Here is a 26,076-nt window from a genome sequence, read left to right on the forward strand (position 1 = left end):
CCTACCAAGGAGGCTTCCAATACAAACATTCGGCGGTGTTCCAGCCGACCGATGTGAAAAACACTAGGGGAATGCGTTTATTGTATACCTGACTGCAGTACAGGCGCCATCTTATCGGAGCCAAATGAAATAAACCTACATACCCGTGTTCTGTCAGATTAGGAAACCCCTTGATCTGTCACCTGTTCTGTCAAAATAGTCAACTCGTCGAAATCTCCAACCACATTTCTTCCGGTGACTCTCCAGCATCAGTAATTGGGGATTTCCACAAGTTGGCTGTTTTGACAGAACACCAGTGTTCTAGCAGATTACCACTACCAGGTCATGTAACAGAAGTGATGTTCTGACCAAAAATGCTTACTGTACTGCGCATGCGCTCTGTGTTTCAGCATGCATTCGTCACTATACATTCCAAACACTTCTTGATCTGACAGATAGCTGTAATCTGATAGAACACCCATGCAGATATCTTACCCAACTACATCTTGAATTGCAGAGTAATTTTAGCAATAAAGTGAGCATATATAAATAAATATAGTATATCCCCAATATATTCTCCCTCTAATCATTGTAATGCTGATGTCCCTATCTTACCACTTTTCCCCTTACAACTCACGATTCTTCCCCACAACTCTCTAACTACAGGATTACCTCCTCATAGGCCATACATCCCCCATTTGATATCCCAACAGTATATCTTTCCGCAGGGAGTTGTATTTAGACCTCAGAATCCTTAACTGCACATTCAAATGGTCTATACCAGTGATCCCCAACCCCCGGGCCACGGACTGGTACTGGTCCATGGATCAAATGATACCGGTCCACCTAAAGAACATTACATTATTTCCATTTTAGAAGAAAATACATTTCAGAAAAGGGTGGACCCGGGGCGCAGAGCAGTGCTCCCTGAGCCCACCCACTTGTGTGACAATAGCAAATGAATATTAGCTATTGTCACAAGGATCCTCCTCCTGGCCAATCAGGAAGCGGGTCCAAAACCGGTTCCTGATTGGCCGAAAGGCAAACTCATGCCATTGGCCAAGGAGGAGGAGGAGGGAGGACTCGAGGAGACACGGGGGACTGAACTGCAAATCAGGTAAGTGCACTGGTCACTCTGCATTGATTGGGGGCACGCTGTGACACTCTGCATTGATTGGGGGCACGCTGTGGCACTCTGCATTGATTGGGGGCACGCTGTGGCACTCTGCATTGATTGGGGGCACGCTGTGGCACTCTGCATTGATGGGGGCATGCTGTGGCACTCTGCATTGACGGGGGCATGCTGTGGCACTCTGCATTGATAGGGGCACGCTGGTCACTCTGCATTGACGTCCCCCCCCCCCTCAGCGGGCCACGGAAAAATTATCAAACGTTGATCGGTCTGCGGCGATAAAGAGGTTAGGGAGCACTGGTCTATACTACCAAGAAAGGGTGGCAGGGCCATCTTACCTATTGGGCATTCTGGCCTCTTGCCCGGGGGGGGCCCCACCTGCCCAGCAACTCAGCCAAGCATTAGTCCCGATTCCCATGTGCATCCCGCAGCCGAACTTAGCAGGTGGCAAGCGCCTGTTGGCCCTGCACGCCTGTCAGGCCACTTGGGCCATGGAGGGGCAGCCCAGGACTGCTGGAATGCCTGACCGCCTCCACGGGAACAGGCACACACAGGACAGTGGAGTCTGACTCCTGTCCGTGTGTGTTCACCAGACCCAGTCGCCCAACTTAGAGATCATTAGCCTTGCACTGCTGTACCATAGCCTTATCGATAATTTGCATTTTTATTCTCGTGGGTGATTGTGTAGGCAGGGCCCCAGTGCACTGCATTGCCCACGGCCCTTTAATGCTCTTAAGATGGCACTGCAGGATGGCACCTTATATTGGAATATCTAGATCAATTCCCATCCATATTCTTTGGTTTTATGCATCACCAACCTGACTTGGAACCTTTTATGTTGCTCTAATATCTTGTTTGGATTTATCTCTACTTTTTTTTGTTTTGCATATCGCTTGTTTATGACTGTTGGCTTCAAGTCATTACTGGCAGAACACCATCAGATCAGGTAACGGAAGTGACTTACTGTGCAATGCGTTCCACCCCTAATAGGTTTCCTAATCTGACGGAACACAAAGGCGGCAAGACATCTTGTTACACCCAGCAAAGTCCTGAATTTCTCACTTATTTTAGCAGTAAACTGAGCTTATATACTTATTATAAGCTCAGTTTACTGCTTAACCACTTTACCACCGGAGGATTTTGCTGTCTTCCGTCCAGGCCACTTTTTGCGATTCGGCGCTGTGCGACTTCAACTGACAATTGCGCGGTCGTGCGACGCCGTACCCAAACGAAATTTACGTCCTTTTTTTCCCACAAACAGAGCTTTCTTTTCCAAAAAAGATGTAAAAACCAATTTTTTTAAAAATTTTTGGCCAATTTGTTTTATGCTACATATGTTTGGTAAAAAAAATCGCAATAAGCGTATTTTGATTGGTTTGCGCAAAATTTATTGCGTTTACTAACAAAGGGAAAGATTTCTGTCATTTTTGGTGTTTTTTTTTTAACGCGTAATGGCGGCGATCTGCGATTTTTTTGCGGGACTGCGACATTGCGGCGGACAGATCGGACCCTTGACTGACATTTTTGACACTTTTGGGGGTACCAGTGACATTACTGCAGTAATCAGTGCTATATATATGCACTGTTACTGTAAAAATGACACTGGCAGGGAAGGGGTTAATTTTATTGGAGAGGGAGGGGTTAATGTATGCCTGGTGCTTACTGACGTGTAGGGGAGGAGGTGACTGTGTGAGTCATGGACAGATCGGATGTCCAGCTATGCTGAACAGTCCGATCTGTCACTCCCTGTCACTATGGAGATCCGCCCGCTGATCCCCGACGATCGGGTAAGAGCAGCGGCGATCGCCGCTGCTCCTCCCCTGGCCCGACTCCCGCTGCGAATGAAAACAGCGGGAGCGAGCCTCCGGCGGCGCGCAAGCGCCGCCCAGAAGGGGGAGTGTCCAACGACGTTAATACTACGTCGCTGGACGATAACGAACCACTCTGCCGCAGTAGTATTACTGTGAGCGGTTCTAAAGTGGTTAAATAAGTGTGAAATTCAAGACTTCGCTAGGCGTAACAAGATGTCTGCTCCCGCCTTCATGTTCTGTCAGATTAGGAAACCTATTAGCAGTGGAAAGCATGAGCAGTAAGTATTTTTGGTCAGTCAGCTGACAGAATGTCACTTCCATTACTTGATTTTACGGATTCCTAATCTGACAGAACACCGGTAATTGGGAGAACGATATTCTCCAAGACAAATAAATCACATAATTCAAAGGCCAAAAAGGCGTACTACACTGTGGGGTTGATTTACTAAAACTGGACAGTGCAAAATCTGGTGCAGCTGCGCTTGGTAGCAAATCTGCTTCTAACTTCAGCTTGTTCAACTAAAGCAGAGCTCCACCCAAAAGGGGAAGTTCCGCTTGTTTGCACCCTTCACTGCCACATTTGGCCTCTTTTTTTTTGGGGGGGGGGATGGGTACCTGTCAAAAGCCACGGCCATCTAAATCTGAAGTTCTGTCCCCCTGCTTTCCTCACATAGGTCCGAGAAGATTACAGGACCATTCACAAGGCGCTGCACAGCTCGCACATGCACAGTAGGAAATCGACTGTGAAGCCGCAAGGCTTCACTTCCTGTTTCCCTTACTTGCTATGCCAACGCTTGCAACCAAAGACGATTGAACAATCGGTTCAGGTGAGGACATCGCTGGATCCTCAGATAGGTAAGGGATCCTTATATTAAAAGACAGTATTTGTAGCTGTTGACTTTAATTATTTTGGAGGGAGCCTGGAGCTCCTCTTTAAGCTTTGACAAAAACACCTGGAAGCTGATTGGTTACTATTCAGAGTTACGCCAGATTTTGCACTTTTCACTTTTAGTAAATCAACCCCAGGGTGCTGACAAGTTGGCATACCTACCAACTTTAAGAGATAAAAAAATAAGGATGTTCTTTAGTACAAAGATTGTAAGCAAAGGAAACACCCCCAAGTTACATGACAGATGTATGCCACATCAAAAACAGAAAATTGTTTTAAATTCAATCCATGGCAGCATATATGTGGTAGTAGCCCCACCTACTTCTGCCCACGGGACCAGTGTAGAGCTACAAAGAGTTGATGCCCACACAATATCCAATTGTCTGTACATTGCTAGGAACAAACTGGGTGGTTTTAGAATGCTGCCAAGGATTGGCACCAGGAAAGGTACACTTTGGTATTCGCTACAATTTTCCATCTCCCCCTTCATCTTCCAGGACAGCTTACTTGGAGAGAAGATTGGCTCTGCCCTCTACAGGAAACACAAATCAGAAAAAGTTTAAAAGGCCCCACCCTTCTTTGTGTAGCACTGCTCCATTGGGGGTTGCTATTAGTTGCATGTTCTTCTGTGCCGCTTTGACCCTGTGAACTGTCCAGCCCTCCTGACACTCTAGGTTCAGACATGTTGTGTATACCTTTAAATGACATACTGACACAATGCAGATCTGTTTTAACTCTTTAGATCTACTTTACTCAAAAGGACTCAGTTGAAATAACACTAAGAGAACCGTTAAATAACCAGTTATAGTAACAAGCAAATAACACCAATATACACACTCTGTCTGACAGTAATTGAATGATCTCTCAGAAATCTATGAATTGCTATACATAGGTGTGCGCAGCCTATTAACTTAGGGTGTGCACCCCAAAGCTCAAACACAAATGTTTGTGTGTGTCTACATATATATGACCCCAGCACATTTATCTCCCTGCCGGCACATTGAAAGGCAAGTGCCTAAAGACTTCTCTTATGGCAGAGGCAGTAAGAGAGAGATTTTTCCCATCTTCCGACCAGCACAGAAAGTGATAATGTTAATGTACATGGGGTGATTAGGGTGTGCCCAGGCACACCTAGCACACCCTGTGTGCACACCTATGTTGCTATATGAAATACTCCTACTAAAGGGGAATCCCAGGCTGGCCTATAGTACCTGTATCCTAATGAAAGATGAGGTAATCTAGATACCAGTAGCATGTCCCCTTTAAAATCAATAAAATAGCAATGTTTAGAATGCAAGGCCTTGCTATTATCCTCAACGATAGTTGGAGCTTGAAGAACAAATGATTCCCCAATGTAGCGCAGTGTGAGACAAGTAATGCAAGATAGCTGGTTCTGATTAGTGATGATCCACTAGCTGGGATCAATGTGGGGTGTCTGTACACAGTGTTCAAGAGATGCTGTAGCAATTTATAACTGGACTTTGAGCAAGTGCTCTCTCACTAGTCCTGATGACCCTCTTATCAATGCTGGAAGAACAAGCAAAGTCAACTCTCCACACTGTGAGACACTGTGATGGCTGTGCTCTGCTGATTCAGTGAGTCCCACTGACTCCGATACGATCAGCAACGCTGCAGGGATGTCCGCGACGTAGCGAGTGTCATCCATCCTGCCTGCGCTGAGTGTCGTCCATCCCGCCTGCGCTGAGTCTGCATACAGCTGGGTGGCATGCAGTAGGCCGCTGTCCTCTCTACCTTTTTGGCAAATCGATGTACACACGGTGGATCCCGGGAAGCAGGAGAACGTGAGCCAGGTCAGCAGATCCCTTTATAGTCTCTCCTGCAATCCTCTCCTGGAGCGAGTGGCATTCTAGGAGGTTTAGTCCATAAACAGTTCAGCAGTGCAGTAATATCTTTCCAGAAGACTACAGTTCCCACAATGCTCCCTTCCAGTCTCAGGAGTATTATGCATGAAATCCAAGACCAACACTAGGGGAGCACACAGACAGTCTGAGAGAGCAGAGAATAAGTCTGCAGTGTCAGATAACTGTAGTCTGCTCCCGGCTACATCCTTCCCCCCCCTCCCCCACTTGAAAGTCTTTGATCACTGAAGACAGAATTAAACTTCATTAAAGTAGTTATTAAGTGGCTCTGGCTCTGTTGAGTGTTGGAGATGTACGGCATCCCCGGCTGACTTCAACCATGTGTTTTGACTCTGTCCACTGGTTCAGGATTTTTGGAGGGGTGTTTTTGGCTTCCTTGGTGCCCTTACAGCACTTATGGTCCCCCTGTCCATCTCTGTGTGCTTGTTGGGACTGGTGGAGTGCATTGCCCCGAAAAGACCTCAGAGAGCTTTACACTCGATCGCCTTGTTTTATGCTCGCAAAGCTATCCTCCTGCATTGGAAGAAGCCGACTGCTCCTTCCCTGTCCTTTTGGAAAGATTCGATAAATAAAGTGCTCCCATTATATAAAGCTACCTATTTGAGTAGGGGATGTCCCCACAAATTTGAAAAGATTTGGCAATGTTGACTTGATACCTTGGAAACTCTTCACTGATGTGCTGATATATGCTGTGATACCCGGGGGGAAGGTATATCTCCATATTATTTGTCTTGTACTTGTCCCAGTTTTCTCTGCTGTGAATCACTGCACTACCAAGGGGGGTGGGGGGTTGGGTTTTGGGGGGGGGAGGGGGGTTTTGGGTCTGTTGTGTTTTTGGTTGTGTTGTTTGTACTGAAAAATTTATAAATAAAAATTAAAAAAAAAAAAAGTAGTTATTAAGTAATATCTCAAAAATAATAGCAAATAATAACTCTGCTAACTAGAACCTACATTAGCAAATAGCTGACTAATAGAGGGATTTTCCAACAGTAAACTTTTCAAGTCATCAGAAAAAGTTAAAAGGAAAAGCATATAACCCACAGTGGAGCAGGCGACGCCCATAGGTGAACAGAGAAGCCAAAAACCACATGTGAAAAGAAGCAAGATTGAAGCACTGCAGCAACGAGGTAAGAGTATACAAACAAAACTACAGGCTAACTTGTGACAACGCCAATGTTAGGTTAGTGGCCCACCCAGAAGTGTCAGGGGGAGGGACAGGGTCATCCTCCACCAAAGGTTTGGTAAAGGAGGCTGGAACTTGACTAGAATGTTGAGCTGTATAAATTAGTTAATCTGAACTTTCTCTAAGGGTGTCGAATGTTAGTCTTTTGGGTGTATGGGTTTCCCGTGTAAGCCTACAACGGCAATGTGATCACCCCAGTGTTGCTTGTTCTCTAACGGTAGAGTTCCCAGCATGTTCAACAAAGTACGTTCTGGTTGCGGATCCCCTTGAGGATGATAAGGAGTGGTTCTGGACTTTTGAATGTTTAGCAGTTCACACTTGATCAGAATGAAGATATTGGAGCAAGCCATAATGAATGAAGACGTTTTCCACCAGAGTCTTTGCAACTGTACTGGTTGTTGATTCTTGGTCGGGAATGCTTGAGAACAGGTGAAATGATCTGTCACAACCAGGACATTACTGCGCCCACTTAGGTCAGGTTCTATATACAAGAAATCAATGCACATCAGTTCCATTGGCCCTTGACTTCGTTGATGGCCTATTGGGGCAGCCCTGCCGGGCAAAGTCTTTCTATGGATTCACTGAATGCAAGAGCAGCAATAACTTTCATCTTCAGTCCTCATGGATGACCAATAGAAATGATCCTTAACTAGCTTAAGGGTTCTATCCGGACCCAGGTGTCCATAATCGTCATGAAGAGCTGTCAAAACTATCAACCTTTGCTTTTCAGGAAGAAACAATTGTCGATTATCTTCTGGTTCTTCAGATGGGCACTTCCGATATACAATCCCATCTTCCAATTGCATTTGTTCCCATTGTTTGTAAACTACTTTAGTATCATCAACCAAACTTTTCCGCAGCATCTGGGAGTCTCGAGCTACCAATGCCTTCTTGACAAGGTCACATAGTGGATCTTCCCATTGATCCCTTCTCAGATCCTCCTTTGTCAGCTGAGGCAATTCTTGACTGCGCACTTGAGTCAGGTCACAGTAGTACCGAGGTACTCCAGCAAGGGTAACTCCTATGGCTTCAGCTCCCGTGGCCCCTTTATGACGATGTTCTACCCCCTGACACACTGCATGAACTCCTTTGGAGATCAAATGTATCCAATTCCCGCCACCATCACCCAAAACATATGGTCTTCGATGCTAGTGGCATCCAACTTAGCAGTAGACAACAGGTAGGTCAAGGGATTGTTATCTGTTTTAACCACAAACAAAGCTCCATACAAGAAATTTTGTAGCTTGTCTACTACTGCCCATTTGAGGGCCAGATTCTCTAACTTGTGCACAGGGTAGTTCTTCTCAGAGGAAGTAAGACTTCGACTCACATCGACTCACACCACGCTATTGGACGAAGCTTACCTGCTGTCTTTTGATACAGAACTCCTCTGAGCCGATCTTGGCTAGAGTCCACATGCAACTTGCAAGGCTTGGAAGGGTCAGCATAGGCCAGAACTGAGGCTTCAGTAAGGCTCTCCTTCAGATGTTTAAAAGACTTTTCACACTTCAAATTCAATTGATCCTGAACAGACTCACGCGGTCTTCTGGGCCCCAGAGGCCGTTGCTCCACTGGACTCAACTTCTGTGAATCTTCATTCCCTTCCATCTGCAACAACTCATTCAGAGATCTCGCAATTTGCGCAAAGTTCTTCACAAATCTTCTATAATAGGAGCAAAATCCTATAAAGGACCTCAGCTCTGTAACTGTCCTTGGTCAAGGCCAAGTGGTAACAGGTTTCAGCTTCCGTGGGTCAGTGGCTACTCTGTTGGCCGAGACCACATGCCCCAAATAAGTGACTGACGTCTGGTAGAATTGGCATTTCTCCAATGACAATTTCAGCCCCTCTGCATTAAGCCTCTGAAAGACCTTTTCGAGTTGTGCCTCGTGTTCCTCTAGGACAGGGGTGTCAAACTAAATTTAATCGCGGGCCGCATCAGCATTATGCTTGCCCTCAAAAGGACCGGTTGTATCTGTAAGACTAGATGTCCAGAGCATCCCCTACCCTTACATAAGATGTTAAGAGCCTCACCACCATCAGAAGTTGAGTCCCTTACATCACAGTGAACCCCCTTAATCTTGTGCAGCTGCTGGGAAGAAGCTGTAGGCATTGCTAGAAAGCAAAAAGTACAGGGGCTTGAGCTCTCCTGCAGCTGTTGGAGAGGTGCGAGGGCCACATGAAATGGCCTGGAGGGCCTGATTCGGCCCGCGGGCCTTGTGTTTGACACCTGTGCTCTAGGGTCTTGCCAAACATGATGATATCATCTAGATACACAAGCACCTCTATCAAATTCATATCTCCCACTGTGTTCTCCATCAACCTCTGAAAGGTGGCTGGGGCTCCTGCCAATCCCTGTGGCATGCGATCAAACTCGAAGAATCCCAATGGACTTATGAAAGCTGTCTTTTCTCGGTCATCAGGGGGCATTGGTATCTGGCAACGGCATGGGGCTGGTGTCATTGTGAGTGGGCGATACTGTTTGGAGGATCAAGGTATATGTGGTTACAGACATACCAGGAGTGTTACTCCTGATTTCCTCCTGAGAAGACGGGGGAAGATCGGCTTATACACAAATGGATGTCACCTTGTTTTGTGGATTTTTTATTAATGCGTGAAGATGGGTATTTAGGACTGTCCATACAATTAAGAATTGAACTATCACTTTTCAATAGAGGGGGAGAAGAGGTAACAACTTCTTCTCTGTCTCTTATCTCCTCTGGAAATATAGGCTATTAACTGGCCCATCACGGTTGTCTCTCTTTAATCCTTATGGACCCGATGTAAAGCATGGTCGTTGGTGGTGATTAAAATTTTGATTGATCTGATTATCAGTTGTTATCCTCAATGCCTTATAAGTGCTGGTAATTCCTTACACTTGGATTCTGAAGAAGCCCCTGAATAGGGAGAAACGCGCTGATCCAGAATTACCTACATCGTATCTATTTGATCCTGCCAAGCCCGCCCGGGTGTATTTTATATATATATATATATATATATATATATAGTGGATTATGTTATGATTACACTGATCACCTATAGCATGTTTTTAACATTTGATGTACTAATAAATTATTAATGTTTTTTATATTTGTGAACTATAGAGTATTTATCACAAATACGATACTGTAATATTAGGCCCCTTAAAATCCCCCTCTTTTCCTGCCTTTTCCTCCAAGTGGAGAAAAGGCGGGGGGCTTGACCATTCTTCCAAAAGCACATTTGTGAGGTCAGGCACTGGTGTTGGATGAGAAGGCCTGGCTCACAGTCTCCACTCTAATTCATCCCAAAGGTGTTTTATCGGGTTGAGGTGCAGGCCAGTCAAGTTCCTCCATCCCAAACTTGCACGTTCATGTCTTTATGGACTTTGTTTCAGCACTGGTGCGCAGTCATGTTGGAACATGAACAGGAAGGGGCCATCCCCAAACTGTTCCCACAAAGTTGGGAGCATGAAATTGTTCAAAATGTCTTGGTATGATGACGCCTTATTTTCAGTGAACGCCCTTCACTGGAACTAAGGGGTGTAACGCCGAGTGCTCCGGTTCCCGCGGCTTCCCCGGAGCACTCGAGGCGTCTTCTGGGCAGCAGTGCTCCGGTCTTCCTCCCCGACCGTGAGCGCTGCTCCCCGGCATCTCCTCCAACTTACCCGCCGGGTCCCGCCACCTCTTCCTCCCGGCGCACGCCGGGCTCCTTCCTGTTCTCCTCCCGGCGCGCGCGGCCCCGCTCCCTAGGGGCGCGCGCGCGCCGCTGCATTGAAATTTAAAGGGCCAGTGCACCACTAATTAGTGCCTGGTCCAATCAGTCCAAACCACATAAAAACCCACTTCCCCTTCCTGTCCTCACCGGATCTTGTTGCCATTGTGCCTTGAGAAAGCGTTTGGTGTGTTTCCCTGCCTGTGTATTGACCTTCTGCCGTTGCCCCTGACTACGAACCATTGCCGCCTGCCTTGACCTTCTGCTTCGTCTGACCCTGCCTTTGCCTTATCCTTCAGTACCACGCCTGAATCAGCTGTCCGTGAGGTTGAGCCGTTACCGGAGGATACGACCTGGTTGCTACCGCCGCAGCAAGTCCATCCCGCCTTGCGGCGGGCTCTGGTGAAAACCGGTAGTAACTTAGGTCCGGTCCTCTGGTACGGTCCACGCCATTCCCTCACTGACACAGAGGATCCACTCCTAGTGTCTTCTTTGACCGCCAGTCTGGACCCTGACAAGGGGTCAAGCCCAACCCCTGAAAAACAACCCTCCACCAAATGATTTGGACCAGTGCACAAAGCAAGGTCCATAAAGACATGGATGAGCGAGTTTGGGGTGGAGGAACTTGACTGGCCTGCACAGAGTCCTAACCTCAACCCGATATAAAACCTTTGGGATGAATTAGTGCGGAGACTGCGAGCCAGGCCTTCTCGTCTACATCAGCGCTTGACCTCACAAATGCACTTCTGGAAGAATGGTTAAACATTCCCATAGACACACTCCCAAACCTTGTGGACAGCCTTCCCAGAAGAGTTGAAGCTGTTAAAGCTGCAAAGGGTGGGCCAACTCACTATTGAACCCTACCGACTAAGACTGGGATGGCATTAAAGTTCATGTGCATGTAAAGGCAGGCGTCCCAATAATTTTGGTAATATAGTGTATCTCTGACGAGTGCAGAACTCACCCCTGTATGTTAGCGACAGTGGGAAAGGGGAGGGTTCTGTGGTCCAGTCCTTTTGTTGTCCTGATGCAGAAGGGTGAGTGAGTGTTGTCATAATAGGACTGAAAGCGTGTTAGTGGCAGTCACCAAGTGAAAAGAAAAAGCCTAAATAAAGTAAACAAATGCAACCACAACATTTAAGCAGCAAAAAGCTTTATATTGCATTTTTGTTTTTGGGTTTAGATATGCTCCTACTCTAGTTATTCTCAATATTGATGGCAATGTTTTTCTGTCTTTAGGGTGCATTTAGCATACTTTATTACAACAGAATAAATAAACTAGCATGAACAGGGTTAACGTAAATTCTAGCTTCCTTGAAGGAAGGCTTTTTTAAACAATCTCTTCCCTGCTTGGTTTCCCAATCCATCCCCTACTTCAGGATGATACATTTCCTTCCTTTCTTTTTCCTTTTTGCAGTAAAACTCAAGCTCATTGTAGTATTAGCTATAATTGTGTACTATGGAGTGGTTGTTATTCTGTACGCTTCAAGTTGCACTCCTCTCTACAAGCTTCTGCATCCCGCCATGCAAACACTACTTGAATCGTAAGTTCACAATTTCAACTGTTTTAGTAATTATATTGGAAAGAAATCCCTCAAACAATGTATTATGCTTATCGTGATCATTTTCATGCAAATAAATATTTTATTTGCCTAAAGAAGTCAAAAGTCTTATATATATGGTCTATGTAGTTTTGTTATTTCTTTGGCCAACATCAAAATGATGGAATTCAGTTATTTTCTCTTGCAGTCTTAACAACTTCTAAAATTTCACCATGCAAATAGAAAAGCAGTACTTTTAGGTATTGTATTGATGACATATGGGCAAAATAGAATATGTTAGTGAAATTACTGTTATTAAACAATTAAAAATGACCTGCCATTGGTAAAGTGGCTGATTATAACTGCACCCCTATTGAGTCTTTTTAACCTATATGATTTTTTTTTTTTATCACAATCTAGGCACGATACCTGGATTTGTAGCCTACTCTTGGCATTGTCTATCTAGTGAAGAGAAAAAAGGGTAATTCAAGTTGAGGTTGAGATTCTGGGTGGATATCTCTATTTGAATAATTTCCCTTCCCCCTTCCTCTAGCTTGTTTTTAAGATCCCATTGGGACTTATGTGATTGATGAAATGTAATAAAGTCCCCGCAACATGGCATTTCACATAAAACAGCAGATAACAAAGCAAATGTGTGTTAAAATAAAAAATACTCAATTTTATATTGTTAAACCTTTTTTTTTATTATTAATAATAATAATAATAATAATAATATAATTGTTATAATTTGGAAATTTTGAATGTATTTTATTTATTTTTGTCTAGTATAAAATTAAATTTCAAGAAATTATTACCGTATATACTCGTATATACTCGAGTATAAGCCGAGTTTTTCAGCACATTTTTTTGTGCTGAAAACATCCCCCTCGGCTTATACTCGAGTCAACAAAAAAAAAAAGTTCCCGGTCGCTCCGATGTGTTTAAGATTTAAAAATGGCACCACCCGGCGTATACATGTCACCGCGCATGCGCCGCCACAGCTCGGGACAGGCCAGAAATAGCCGAACGTATACCAGCTTTCCCGAGCGGCAGCGGCGCGTGCGCAATGACGTGTCGGTACCGGGCGGCGCCATTTTTAAAACTAAGGCGCCTCTGGAACAGGTAAGCCGCAGTAGTATGCCCACAACCCCGCATCCTCTTGTACCATGCTTGCCACCCTGAATTCTCCTGTACATGCCAGCCACACTGCATTCTCCTGTACCATGCCAGCCACACTGCATTCTACTGTACCATGCCAGCCACCCTGCATTCTCCTGTACCATGCCTGCCACCCTGCATTCTCCAGTACCATGCCAGCCACCCTGCATTCTCCTGTACCTTGCCAGCCACCCTGCATTCTCCTGTACCATGCCATCCACCCTCTATTCTCCTGTACCATGCCCGCCACCCTGCATTCTCACCCTAGGCTTATACTCGAGTCAATCATTTTTCCCATCTTTTTTGTGGTAAAAGTAGGGGCCTCGGCTTATACTCAGGTCGGCTTATACTCGAGTATATACAGTATATGTGTCTTTAGTATATATGAAAGTGGACCAAATGTCATTTTTTTTCTTTTTTTAAAACGTGAGACTGGAACAAATATAGGAAATACTGGAAATTGATTTAGCACATTTTAGAGGTACAAAACAAAAGGACGCATTGAAGTAGTACTTGGTAAACTTTGGGTAATGTAAGTAACTATATAGTTTACATAATGCTAAAGTAGGTGATTATAGTCCCCTATGCTGGCATTTTTTGAGTACAAAGAGGACAAATCAGAGTTGAATGAGATTTATTGTTTAATAAAAATGTTGAACAATAAAAAAATAAAGAAAATTAACTGTAGCACCCTCCTAGGTAGGTGCTAGGTAACCTATAGGGGAGACCTTGTCTGCTTATCATCAGGGTTCAATTATTTAGCTAGGATGTCATGTGTCCTCAGGTCTGACTGTTGGGTTGGGGAGTCTCCCCACTGCATCCATTGAGGGCTCTCATTGGACAGTGGAGGAAACCTGGCCAATAGCACACCAGGGCTTGTATCTATGCCAGAGATAGCAGAATCTGCCGCAAGGCATCCTGGGAAGGGGTATAAGTCTGAGGAGAGCACATGACAGATTGTCTTTGGCGGGAAGCAGAGTCCCAGGAGGGAGGTGACAGCTGTCTCTCCTCCTATCAGCGTGGAACGTGTGTCCTGGGTGGCTGGCTTAAGAGGACAGAGGGTTAAGCTGAGCTGCAGAGAGGGATCCAGTGTGCTGAGGACCAAGCGGAGCTGTGGGGGCCGGAGTTTCCAAGAAAGCAGTGTCGTGAGTACTGCAAACTGCCTCGGGGTCTACCTAGGATAGGGGACCACTCCAGGAGGTCAGAGGGATCCAGGAGCCAGCTAGCCTGTGTAGAAGATTAGAAAGGGGATGCCAGAATTTAAGCCCTGAAGAGCAAATAGGGTGCCAGTGCGGGCCCCGAAGAGTTAAGAGTAGCAGCAGTATTCACAGTTAAGCTACCTCAGCCGGGAGGGCTAAAGGGAGCAGTGCAAAGGACTTTTGTATCACTGGAGAGTGTCAGAAGTCAATTCGAGTTCACAGACAGCAAGTCAGAGCTAAGTAGTGCCAACGGGCGTTGACCGGCATTCAGCCAGCGTATGACATTGTCAAGAGGCATTTTTCTCAGAGACCCAATCTATTGTGTATAGTCGAGCCAGAGAAATATCCCACTCATTGCCTTCTCCCATCCAACTTTCTATATAAATACAAAACCAAAGATGCCGGACTGTTTCTTGTCTCAGTGCTCACACTTGGAGAACATGCTTAAATGTGCTGTTGTTGCTAGCGGTAACCCAGGGGGACCCACATCCAGCAAAATGGCTGGGAATCCTGCTACATAACTATAAAATCAAGAGAATGGATATAATTACTTGTTTTGCCTATCTGTCAGCACAGTGTTCACATTGCTTGTGTGTCTTTCATTGTCTTTCATGCAGCTTCATTATATTCACAGCTCACAGTCACCAGAGAAGTCTTTCAAAGAAACAGCTGAAAAAAGTGATGCATTTGGTCACAATAAAATCAGTGTCAAAATGAATTAAACAATTCAGGGGAAGATTGATTTAAGAGCAGAATAATGTCAAAGTGATAAAAATATACATTCCAATTTAAATAAAAAATGCAAATCCCATAATAAATACGTTTTATATATCAAAAAGGCAAAACAAGCAGAATAATATTACATAACTATATCCATAACATAACCATAACATAACTAGATATCATTTTGCCACATATAAATCATTAGTAAGACCTCATCTGGAATATGCAATTCAGTTTTGGGCATCAGTTCTCAAAAACGATATCGGGGGAACTGGAGAAAGTGCAGAGAAGGGTATTGTATAGAGAGAATTAGCCGCACTCCAACTTGAAGGTGAAAAATATCAAATCTGTTTTATGCGTATCCAAAAGATACAATCAATTCAAAGTGTATCCATAATATGGTCAGAGACAAGAGATGAACGCATAGTAGTTGACGCGTTTCACGGATAAACGTCCGCTTAGTCGTAACCAAAGAGAAGGGTAACCAAACTGATAAGAGGCATGGAAGAGCTCAGCTATGAGGAAGGATTAGTAGAGGAACTGAATTTATTCTCTATTGAGTAGAGGTGATTAAGGGGGATATGATCAACATGTACAAATACATAAGGGGTCCATATAGTAAACTTGGTGTGGAGTTATTCACTTTAAGGTCAACACAGAGGACAAGGGGGCACTCTTTACGTCTAGAGGAAAACAGATTTTGTCTCCAAATACGGAAAGGTTTCTTCACCGTAAGAGCTGTGAAAATGTGGAATAGACTCCCTCCAGAGGTGGCTCTGGCTAGCTCACTAGATTGCTTTAAAAAAGGCCTGGATTCTTTCCTAGATGTACATAATATAAACGGGTACTAATATTTATAGTAGGGATAGACCGATATGTTTTTTACCGATATTTTGGTCACAACATATCGATATCGGCCGATATGGGCCGATATTTTGTAAATTTAAAGTTTTGAAAAATAAGGACAAATTTTGACACAAATCTGATACTGAACATGCTTTATGAAGCGTTTTAACCTCAGGCAACGAGGAGGGTTCTTTACGGTTAGGGCTACAAGATTGTGGAATTGTCTACCACAAGAGGTGGTTTCTGCGGGTAGTATGGTGGCTTTCAAAAGACTTACATCTCAAGGATCATGACATTAAGGGCTATGTGAGATGATTACAGCCACACACACCTACACAGGTTGAACTGGATGGACTATTGTCTTTATTGAACCTCACCTACTATGTAACTATGTAACATGTTACTTTTTGTTTAATGCTTAATGCCTGGCTTGCTGGCACCCTGTGGTGGGTGGCTTGGTGGCACCCTGTGGTGGGTGGCTGGCTGGCACCCTGTGGTGGGTGGGTGGCTGGCACATTTCTTGAGGCCCCAAAATGCCAGGACAGCACAAATACTCACAAAAATGAAGGGAAAATGAAGTAATTAAATAAAATTAGTTTTTTTTTTTTTTTTTTTTTTTACATTTTTTTGAAATACTGTCGCCAGCACAGTACGATGTTATCATATGACTGGTGTGGCAGGGATCAGGGATACTGTCTGGTGACAGTATGTGAAAAAAAAAAAACATTAAATTATTTTTTATACTTTTTAAAAAAAGTTTACTTCCTTTTTACATTCTGTCATCAGAGTAGATCAGTGACACGATTACTATGTATAAAACTAGACTATTACTCTGGGGGGGGGGGGGGGGGGGTGATCAGGGATTTTTTTTTTTCACACTATTATTGCTTATAACGGTGACGATCATCATAAAGCAATAGTTGTAGCTGTCATGAATGGCTTTCATTCATGAGAGCTTGCTCCCTGTTGTAATCTGTGATTAGCTACATATAATCACATGATACAGGGTACTGGGATTGGTACCATGTGATAGCTGTGGGCCAATCCCAGCATCACAATACTAATCAAAACAGTCAGGAATGGAAGCCATTCATGACAGTTTTTTGACATTGTAATCATGTGATTGCTATGATTAATTATAGCGATCACATGATACCCCGGTCGCATGATACCCTGGCCGCTCTTAGTGTCGTTAGGTAACATAGCTTACAAGGTTGCTGAGCCTTCACCTGCTGCCCACTCGCAGTATATTTACTAAAACTTTTCCCAATGGATACAAAAAAAGTACTATGTGCATACAGATCAGTCCAATTCAGAAAACATGACAGAAAAAATGTCTAAAAGTCCAATAGTGTGGTGAAGATAAGTAGTTGTCAGAACACCTGCATCTTTGTGAATGGGAAATGGAAACCTTTTCACTTCATGGGTAAATGAATAATCTATATGCTCACCAAAAAGATTCAGGCCACCAGGACCTATATCGCTTATACAGTTCTCCGTCCACACTTGGACCCGATTATCTCCCCACAGTTTGATTGGATATATATGAGCAACACAGAAATTGTATAATAGTGTAATTCCATATTTTATTCTCTCATGAATCAATAAAATAATTGTGCTTACATCAATGAGTGCCTACCCCGGCACTGGTGAGAACTGCCACAATAGATATAAAAACCCTCTCCCCCTCCGTTCCTCAGCTGACTTGTCACCCTGCCACAAAGCGTTGCTGTGGTTATGACCGGCGTGCGTTCCACAGGAGTTGGATGTGACGTCCTTGGATAGACCCGAAAGTGTCAGAAAGCCTACAGACCACAATGCATTTCGCAGATTCACGTCTTCAGGAGGTCTAATTAGCTTTCACACACCGGGATATATATAGCCCCAAGCCGTTTGTAATTAGTTCCTATATCCTATGCATATCTGTGGGTGTTTTTAGAGTTGGTTTTAAATCCCTGGGTGGGTGCGTCTAAACAATAATAATATTACTATTTTCTATCATTTTTTATTTGGTTGATCACATAATTGTTTTAGAGATTATTGTATATTTTTGCATTGTTCATTTATGCCATCTATGCTATTTAATGGGGTGCGATTATGTCATGATCTATACTATTTGGATATTATACTTATTATTTAGATAATTAATTGGTGTTCCACTATAAATTATTCTATGGTGTATGTGATATTAATGTTTTTATATTGTTGGCAGGAAAATGTTAATTGTATTTTAATATATTTTTTAAATAGTGCCATTTTAAATAAATTTATATTTTGGGTATTGTTTTGTGAAAGGGTTAGAAACTGCATCCTTTTGATTTGTTGTTTGCTTAATTAAACATAATTACAAATGGATTGGGGGCTATATATATCCCTGTGTGTGAAAGCTAATCAGACCTCCTGAAGACGCGAACCTGCGAAATTCATTGTGGTCTGTAGGCTTTCTGACCCCCCCGGGTCTATCCAGCGATGTCACATCTGCCTCCTGTGGAACGCACGCCGGCCACGACCACAGCAACGCTTTTTGGCAGGGTGACAAGTCAGCTGATAAAGGAGGGGGGGGACGGTTCCTATATCTATCATGGCGGTTCCACCAGTGCCGGTGTTCCGTGAAAACTACCTACCCGTGAGAAAAACCTACCCCTCGTCACTTCCGGTACTCGGCACTGTATGTAACGCAGCGGTTACATTAAAACAGCTATGCTGAAATACGAGTCATCTCCGCTCCTGTGCCTGTCACTTCCCTCATCTCGGATAGTAAATATAAAAGCGGCGGCGGCTGTATGAATACATAAATCACGGAGCCGAGAGCCGCTTTTATATTTACTTGCCGAGAGCAGGGAAGTGACAGGGACAGGACCGGAGATTACTCGTATTTCTGCACAGGTGTTTTATGTAACCGCCGCGTCGGTAGGTTTATTTCACGGTACACCGTGATCGGTTCATACTAGTGCGCATGCGCACTAGTAAGCTCCTCTGTTCTTCCATTAGGTATCCGGGGCTCTGAGCATGCGCACTGCTGCGCTGCTCAGCTGTTTCTGCCCGGAAGTGACGAGGGTAGGTAATTCTCACGGGGTAGGTAATTCTCACGTTACACCAGGATAGGAACTCATTGATGTAAGCACAATTATTTATTGATTCATGAGAGAATAAAAAAAACGGAATTACACTATTATACAATTTCTGTGTTCCTCATATTTACGTATGCTGTTGAACTTCGTGAAGATAATAGGGTGCAAGTGTGATGGAGCATCCATCCATTGTATAAGCGATATAGGTCCTGGTGGCCTGAATCTTTTTAATGAGCATATATATCAGGGATCCTCAAACTACGGCCCTCCAGCTGTTGCGGAACTAAACATCCCATGAGGCATTGAAAACCTCTGACATTCACAGACATGACAAGGCATGATGGGAATTGTAGTTCCTGAAAACTGGAGGGCCATAGTTTGAAGACCCCTGATATATATTATCCATTTACCCACGGGGTGAAAAGGTTTCCATTTCTAATTCGCAAAGGTGCAGGTGTTCTGACATCTTGGACTGATTTTGTATGCACATAGCACATTTTTTTTATCCATTGGGAATAGTTTTAGTATGCACATGAATTGTATTCATTTTGTTTGGACTTTATTAACTAGATGATTTTTTTATAATTTATTGCTGGATATATATATATATATATATATATATATATATATATATATATATATTTATTATTCACGTTTCACAGATTGCTAATGACACTTAGCTTTGATTGAGTACACAGCAAACCATCTCATATAGGCACAGTATATGTAGGTTGCCTATTTGGCACATTGCTGCACATATCCATATATAGAAACATCCCGTATCATCTTTGAACATTATTGATGGTGAATCCCAGCACATACACAAACTTATACAGAGCCTTATTTTACTATTAAATATTCCATTTGTGCACATGTTCATTCACATTTAAAAAGGCAGCAGTATATGTTGGTTTTTAAAATTCAGGGGTTTGCGCCTTCATTATATCTTATAGTATATTTACTGTAAGAAGTCAGCAGGTGGTAAAAAGAAGTGCTAGACATTTTTTAATACTGAGCACATAAGGGAAAAATATATATACATTACAAAACCCTGCTTATTTCCATTAGGAAGTTGAAGTGTAACTAATGGCAAACCTTTTTTTTTTTAGTTTTTGATGGAGTGGAAATTAGTACACCTGTCAGTTTATGCTGTCTGTGCCTCCATTAACCACTTTACCACCGGAGGATTTTCCTGCTAAAAGACCAGGGGTTTTTTTGCGCTTTTTTACTGCGTGACTTTAACGGACAATTGCGCGGTCGTGCGACGCTGTACCTATACGAATTTCACGTCCTTTTTTTCCCACAAACAGAGCTTTCTTTTGGTGGTATTTGATCACCTGTGCGATTTTTTGATCACGCGCTATAAACACAAAAAGAGCGTAATTTTTGCAAAAACAACAATATTTTTCACTTTTTTTTATATGAAATTCCCCCCAAAAAAAATGTAAAAATCAAAATTTTTTAAAATTTTCGGCCAATTTGTTTTACGCTACCTATGTTTGGTAAAAAAAATCGCAAAAAGCGTATTTTGATTGGTTTGCGCAAAAGTTATCGCGTTTACTAACAAAGGGAAAGATTTTTGTCATTTTTGGTGTTTTTTATTTTAACGAGTAATGGCGGCGATCTGCGATTTTTTTCGCGGTACTGCGACATTGCGGCGGACAGATCGGACCCTTGACTGACATTTTTGACACTTTTGGGGGTACCAGTGACATTACTGCAGTAATCAGTGCTATATATATGCACTGTTACTGCAAAAATGACACTGGCAGGGAAGGGGTTAACAGTATTGGACAGGGAGGGGTTAAGTGTGTCCTAGGGGCGTGATTCTAACTGTGCAGGGACAGGTCTACTAGTGTAAAAACAAAGATCAACAGTTCTACATAGTAGAACTGTCTGATCTTCACTTTTACACAGGGAGAACTGACAGGCGGCTTGTTTACATAAGCCGCTCTGTCTTTCTCCCGCTGTACCGGCGATCGTAGTGTGACCGGCGGACATCGGGTCCGCCAGTCACACTCCCGCACTCCTCCGTGAACGAGCCGAGGCGGGCGCGCGCCCACCCGCTATTGGCTCTAGAAGGAGTGACAGGCGAGCGACGTAGACCTACGTCACTCTGCCTGGCCGGGGCCGACTGCCGCAGTAAATATACTGTGCGCAGTCGGCAACCGGTTAAGGAAATTCACACTCTCTATTTGTCCTGTCTACTATTATCATTGAAAGTGAAAGTAGAGAAAAATCCCAAATTTTGGGTTGAAATCAGAACACTAATAGAGGGGAAATCTTCCGATGGGGACACTAGTTCTGGTGACCCTGGTGACATACTGGCATTCCTTTATTTTTGAGGGATTTCCTCTCATTTCCTGTTTTGGCTACGGGACCAGAAGTGAAGGTAAATCTTCCCAATGGGACACAGATAGCAAGAAAAAAAAAAAAAAAAACTTATGGTGGTTATAACCCTACCTTACTACTAAAAAAAAAACATTTTGGCTTTAATTACATTTTAAAATATAGTTATATACACTGATCAGCCATCTAATATAATAAAGTCCAAGTGTCTCTGCGTCCAGTCCCTGTGTCCGTGGTAGTGCTACTGCGCATGTGCCCCACGGACAGCCGTTGGGACTTGGAGCGCAGAGACTTCGGGCGGCCGGGAGAATCTCTTGAAGCGGCGGGTGTGCACGGGCACGTGGCGGGTGCGCGCTTGCACGCGAGAGCCGCTCGGTCAGCTCTGCGCGTGTCCCCAATGTTGCTAGGGCAACAAGGATGCTATGCGCAGAGCTGGCTACGTCATGCGGCTCTCGCGTTGTTAGAAAAAATGTTTGACCACATATGTTCTAGCGCCCGTTAATTTAACGGGCTTAATGTCTAGTAACTTAATAATATTGAGTAGGTTCCCCTTTTGCCACCGAAACAGCTGTGAACCATCAAGGAATGGACTCCACTAGACCTCAGAAGGTTTGCTGTGGTATCTTGCACCAAGCTGTTAGTAGCAGATCCATTAAGTCCTGAAAGTTGCGAGGCGGGGCCTCCATGGATTGGACTTGTTTTTTCAGCATATCCCAAAGATACTTGATTGGATTGAGATCTGAAAAATTTGGAGGCAAAGTCAACACCTCAAACTTGTTATTGTGTTCCTCAATCCATTCTTAAACCATCTTTGCATTGTGGCAGGGCGCATTATCCTGCTGAAAGAGGCCACTGCCATCAGGGAAAACCGTTTCCATGAAGGGGTCAGCAATGTTTAGGTGGGTGGTATGTGTCAAAGTAACATCTACATGACATGCAGGACCCACATTTTTCTAGCAGAACATTGCCCAATGCTAACTTGCCATCTTTCCATAGTCTATACTGGTACAATCTCTTCCCCAGGTAAGTTATGTACATTCACCAGACCATCTACATGATGTAAAAGAAAATGTAATTCATCAGACCAGGCCACCTTCTTTCTTGCTCTGTTGTCTGGTTCTGATGCTCACATGCCCATTGTAAGCACTTTTAGCTGTGGACACAGGTCAGCATGGGTGCCCTGGCTGGTCTGCAGCTACACAGTCCCATACATAATAAACCGCAATGCTATTTTTTCCGCTTTCAACACATCAATTTCAGAGACATGTTTAAAAGCTGCCTAATATATCCTCCCAACTTTCAGAAATGATCAATGTTATTCACTTTCAGTAGTAATAAAGTTATGGGTGATTGGTGTGTTTTGTTCTCTGGAAAAGAGAACAAGTAGAATCTGAAAAACCTAATAAAGGTTGTAGTCTTGGAGTACAATACAAAATGATTGATTAATAGTTGCTTTATGATATATATGATAATCTCAGAAGAGAAGCATACCCTGAGAATGAAAGCTTACCTATAGACCAATAGAACTTGTGCTGTACAGTATCATACAGTACAGTTTGTGCAGTACAGTATCATACATATAGCTGCAAGTATGCCTAACATTCTCTAATAATATTTTTGTTTTCCAGGCCGTAAGGAGGGTGTATTTCATTATGATCGCCACATGAGATACCAGTTAACATACATGAATGCTCGACATGCTTGTGTACAGGATTTTGGTGGAAAACTGGCTACAAGAGACCAGTTATTACAAGCACTGAAGTCTGGCCTTGAGGAATGCCGTGCTGGCTGGATCACATTGGCAGAGGTGGCTTACCCAAGAATAACCAGTCACTGGAACTGCGGGTTTAATAAAACAGGACTAATATCTTATGGCATCAGACAAAATCTACATGAAAGGTGGGATGTGTTTTGCTATAAAGACGATGATGACTGTTCACATTATGATCGGGTTTATTTTGGGGTGCCATTTGGAACATTGGAAATGCAAACAAGTAACCCATCTCCTACCTCTGTACCAGAAAATACTGCATTGACTTTTACTTTGGATCCATTAGCAAGTTCTTTAAACTCATCAACTTCTAATAGGCATGTGAGCCTCTTGCAGGAAGAGCAGACGACAGAGCCATTGGCAGAAGGTGCATTGGAGCTTCCAGCCACCCTTTCTGCACATTATTCTTCCAATGAAAATGAATCAGTAGAAAACCAAGAAAAGGTGTCTGTAAATACAGACCTCAGTAACCCTACACAGAAATATAAAAATGATCAAAACAGCAATTATAAGAATGTGCAAGTACCCAAGCTGGATTCACACATAAGTGAATCAGAAGTAAATTCTTCAAACAGAGAACCCACAGTGAGTTCCCTTAGAACTGAGGCCACTACTAACATAATGATAAGCACAACACCTTTACAATCTTTTCCTAATTGGCATGATATAAGGAATCCAGGAATAAATGAACGCCTATTAGACTCTCAGTTCTTTGGAATAAAAGAAATCGATAATTCGTCTTCGCAGTCGCTACACACAACTCCCTACAGTTCTGATTTGTTTGTAAAGGTATTTGAGTCAACAAGCAACATTGTTTCAGAAGAAAATTTTATGTCAGAAATAGATAGTAAAGCAAGAGTTACAGCAGTACCAAAGGCCTACTTAGCTAGTAACATCCAAACTGAAACTAGCCCGTATATCACAAATGTACCCATAATATTTGCAACTCAAGAAGACACAACAGCAGAGAATGGTTTATACAATTCTCCAAATGGTACAAATATTCCATCAGAAATGTTTTCTGGGACAGGACAGGATTTCGTCATAACAACAAACTCAAAAAGTACGCCGTTGACACCTTTGTCCACTGGAAAGCAAGTGAATAGTAAAGCTGTTGGTGAAAACACAGACAGTTTTTATACCAACTTGCTTCAATTGAAACATAAAACAGGAAATAATGTTACTGTTGACTTCAACAGCTTATCAAATACCAACAGATCATATATGTCTACTGATCTTCAAGATTATCGGTATCAGCCAGCAACAGATAACAAAAACCAAGCAGAAATTGGTTACAATCAAAATGAAGTGTTTACTGTACGGCCCACTACATTTTTCCCCCTAAATCTCAAAACAGATAAGGCATTTGCAACCTCTGAAAGTAGTAGCCTTTCAGACATGATTTCAACATCCACTGATGGAAAACACAATACAGTTCAGCTGAGTAAAAATAAAAGAAATGAATCTTTGAGTGGGCATTTAACACCAAAGGAAATTAAGATAGAAGATGTAATACTTTCAACCACTGAACAACCAACTATAACATACACTCATAGGCCTGTGACTACACCTGATACTGTAGAGGAATTTTCTACTACAATACAGACAAATACAACAACATATTTACTTTTCAGTCCTTCCCCACAACTGAAAGGAACTGGTGGTAACCAAGAATCTAACATGGCTGTAACAGACAAACACGTGGGTAAGCAGAAACATTATTTTAGTCCTAATAAAAATAATGAAAAATAAACTATTTTACAGACAATATTACCAAAGATTTTCTACAGTTACCTAAACCAATTGATTTTGTTTCAGGTGTGTGTGGGGGCTTACTGAGAGGACTATCTGGGCAGTTCAACAGTCCTGGCTTTCCACAGTCCTATGAAAAAGATATGAATTGTTCATGGGTCATTGAAGCTCCACCTGGCCACAATATAATTCTGGAGTTTTTGTCACTTGTTATAGAAGCCCATCGGAAATGTGGATATGACTATGTAATTGTGTATGATGGAAAGGAGATTGATAACCATGTGCTGGGCAGGTGATGTATCTAAATCTTTTTTTTGCTTTGCCATTTTTTGTTTTCTTCACCATTGAAAACTATCAAAAATGAAATTGAATTCAACTGCAGGTGCCCCACGCACACAGGAGCATGATAGGGTGTTTATAAAGCATGATCATGTAACAAGAGCCTGCAGTCACTTCCAGAGGCCCAGTTAGTAATTACCTAACTCTGGATGCATAGTATCATATGTAGCACTGTCCCTGTAGGGCTTGCTGTATGATGACTTCTTGGGCCTCCTCTGATTATCAGCATACAGTCATTTAGGGTACAATTCACACATTTATCCTTACTCCCATTGGCTCGTTGCTCAATAAACAGCCCAAGAGTATTGGTTTTTAGTATTTATTGTGGAAATTGGATGGGAGAAGGGAATAGTGGGATATACATTGGATAAGGACAACTCTCACTTGGCCTCACCAGGTTGCTTGTGGAAGCAGTCTCACTGCCTAAACCATACTGCCACATGTATGTGTTATGTCTCCTTGCTCTTTCTATAGCAATAGACATGGGGATCTACTTTATTTTCAGGATACTCTTTAGCATCCCCTTTACTGACATCAGTCAACTGACTCTTCTAGCTGCAGGGGTGGCCCCCCATCAGGTCAGGCCCCTTGACACAGATCTGTACTCACTGTACTACAGAATCAGATCCTTCCAGTGTCTCCCCTCCTTGTCAGCTTTACAGGACCTCCTGGTTAAGTTCCTCTCTAGCTCTTTAGGCCCTCAGGTCGACCACCTGAGGCTGCATGGCTCTTCAATAGAGGAGGAGGCAGCTGCCCCCTACC

General features: G+C 43.3%; 1 protein-coding gene across 1 annotated transcript in view; it reads left to right on the forward strand.

The window, feature by feature from the left end:
• Window positions 1–12,024: 12,024 nt before the first annotated feature.
• LOC309557273 (uncharacterized protein) overlaps window positions 12,025–26,076 on the forward strand; it is a gene marked incomplete at its 5' end in the record, with an annotated part of 65,475 nt that continues 51,423 nt past the window's right edge. The window contains 3 exon segments of the mRNA XM_082259935.1: window positions 12,025–12,109; window positions 23,081–24,928; window positions 25,042–25,267. Of these exon segments, the coding sequence (XP_082116061.1) occupies window positions 12,025–12,109; window positions 23,081–24,928; window positions 25,042–25,267 (2,159 nt within the window).

Source organism: Pelophylax lessonae (assembly GCF_965119305.1).
Source record: "Pelophylax lessonae genome assembly, chromosome: 5".
NCBI lineage: Eukaryota > Metazoa > Chordata > Amphibia > Anura > Ranidae > Pelophylax > Pelophylax lessonae.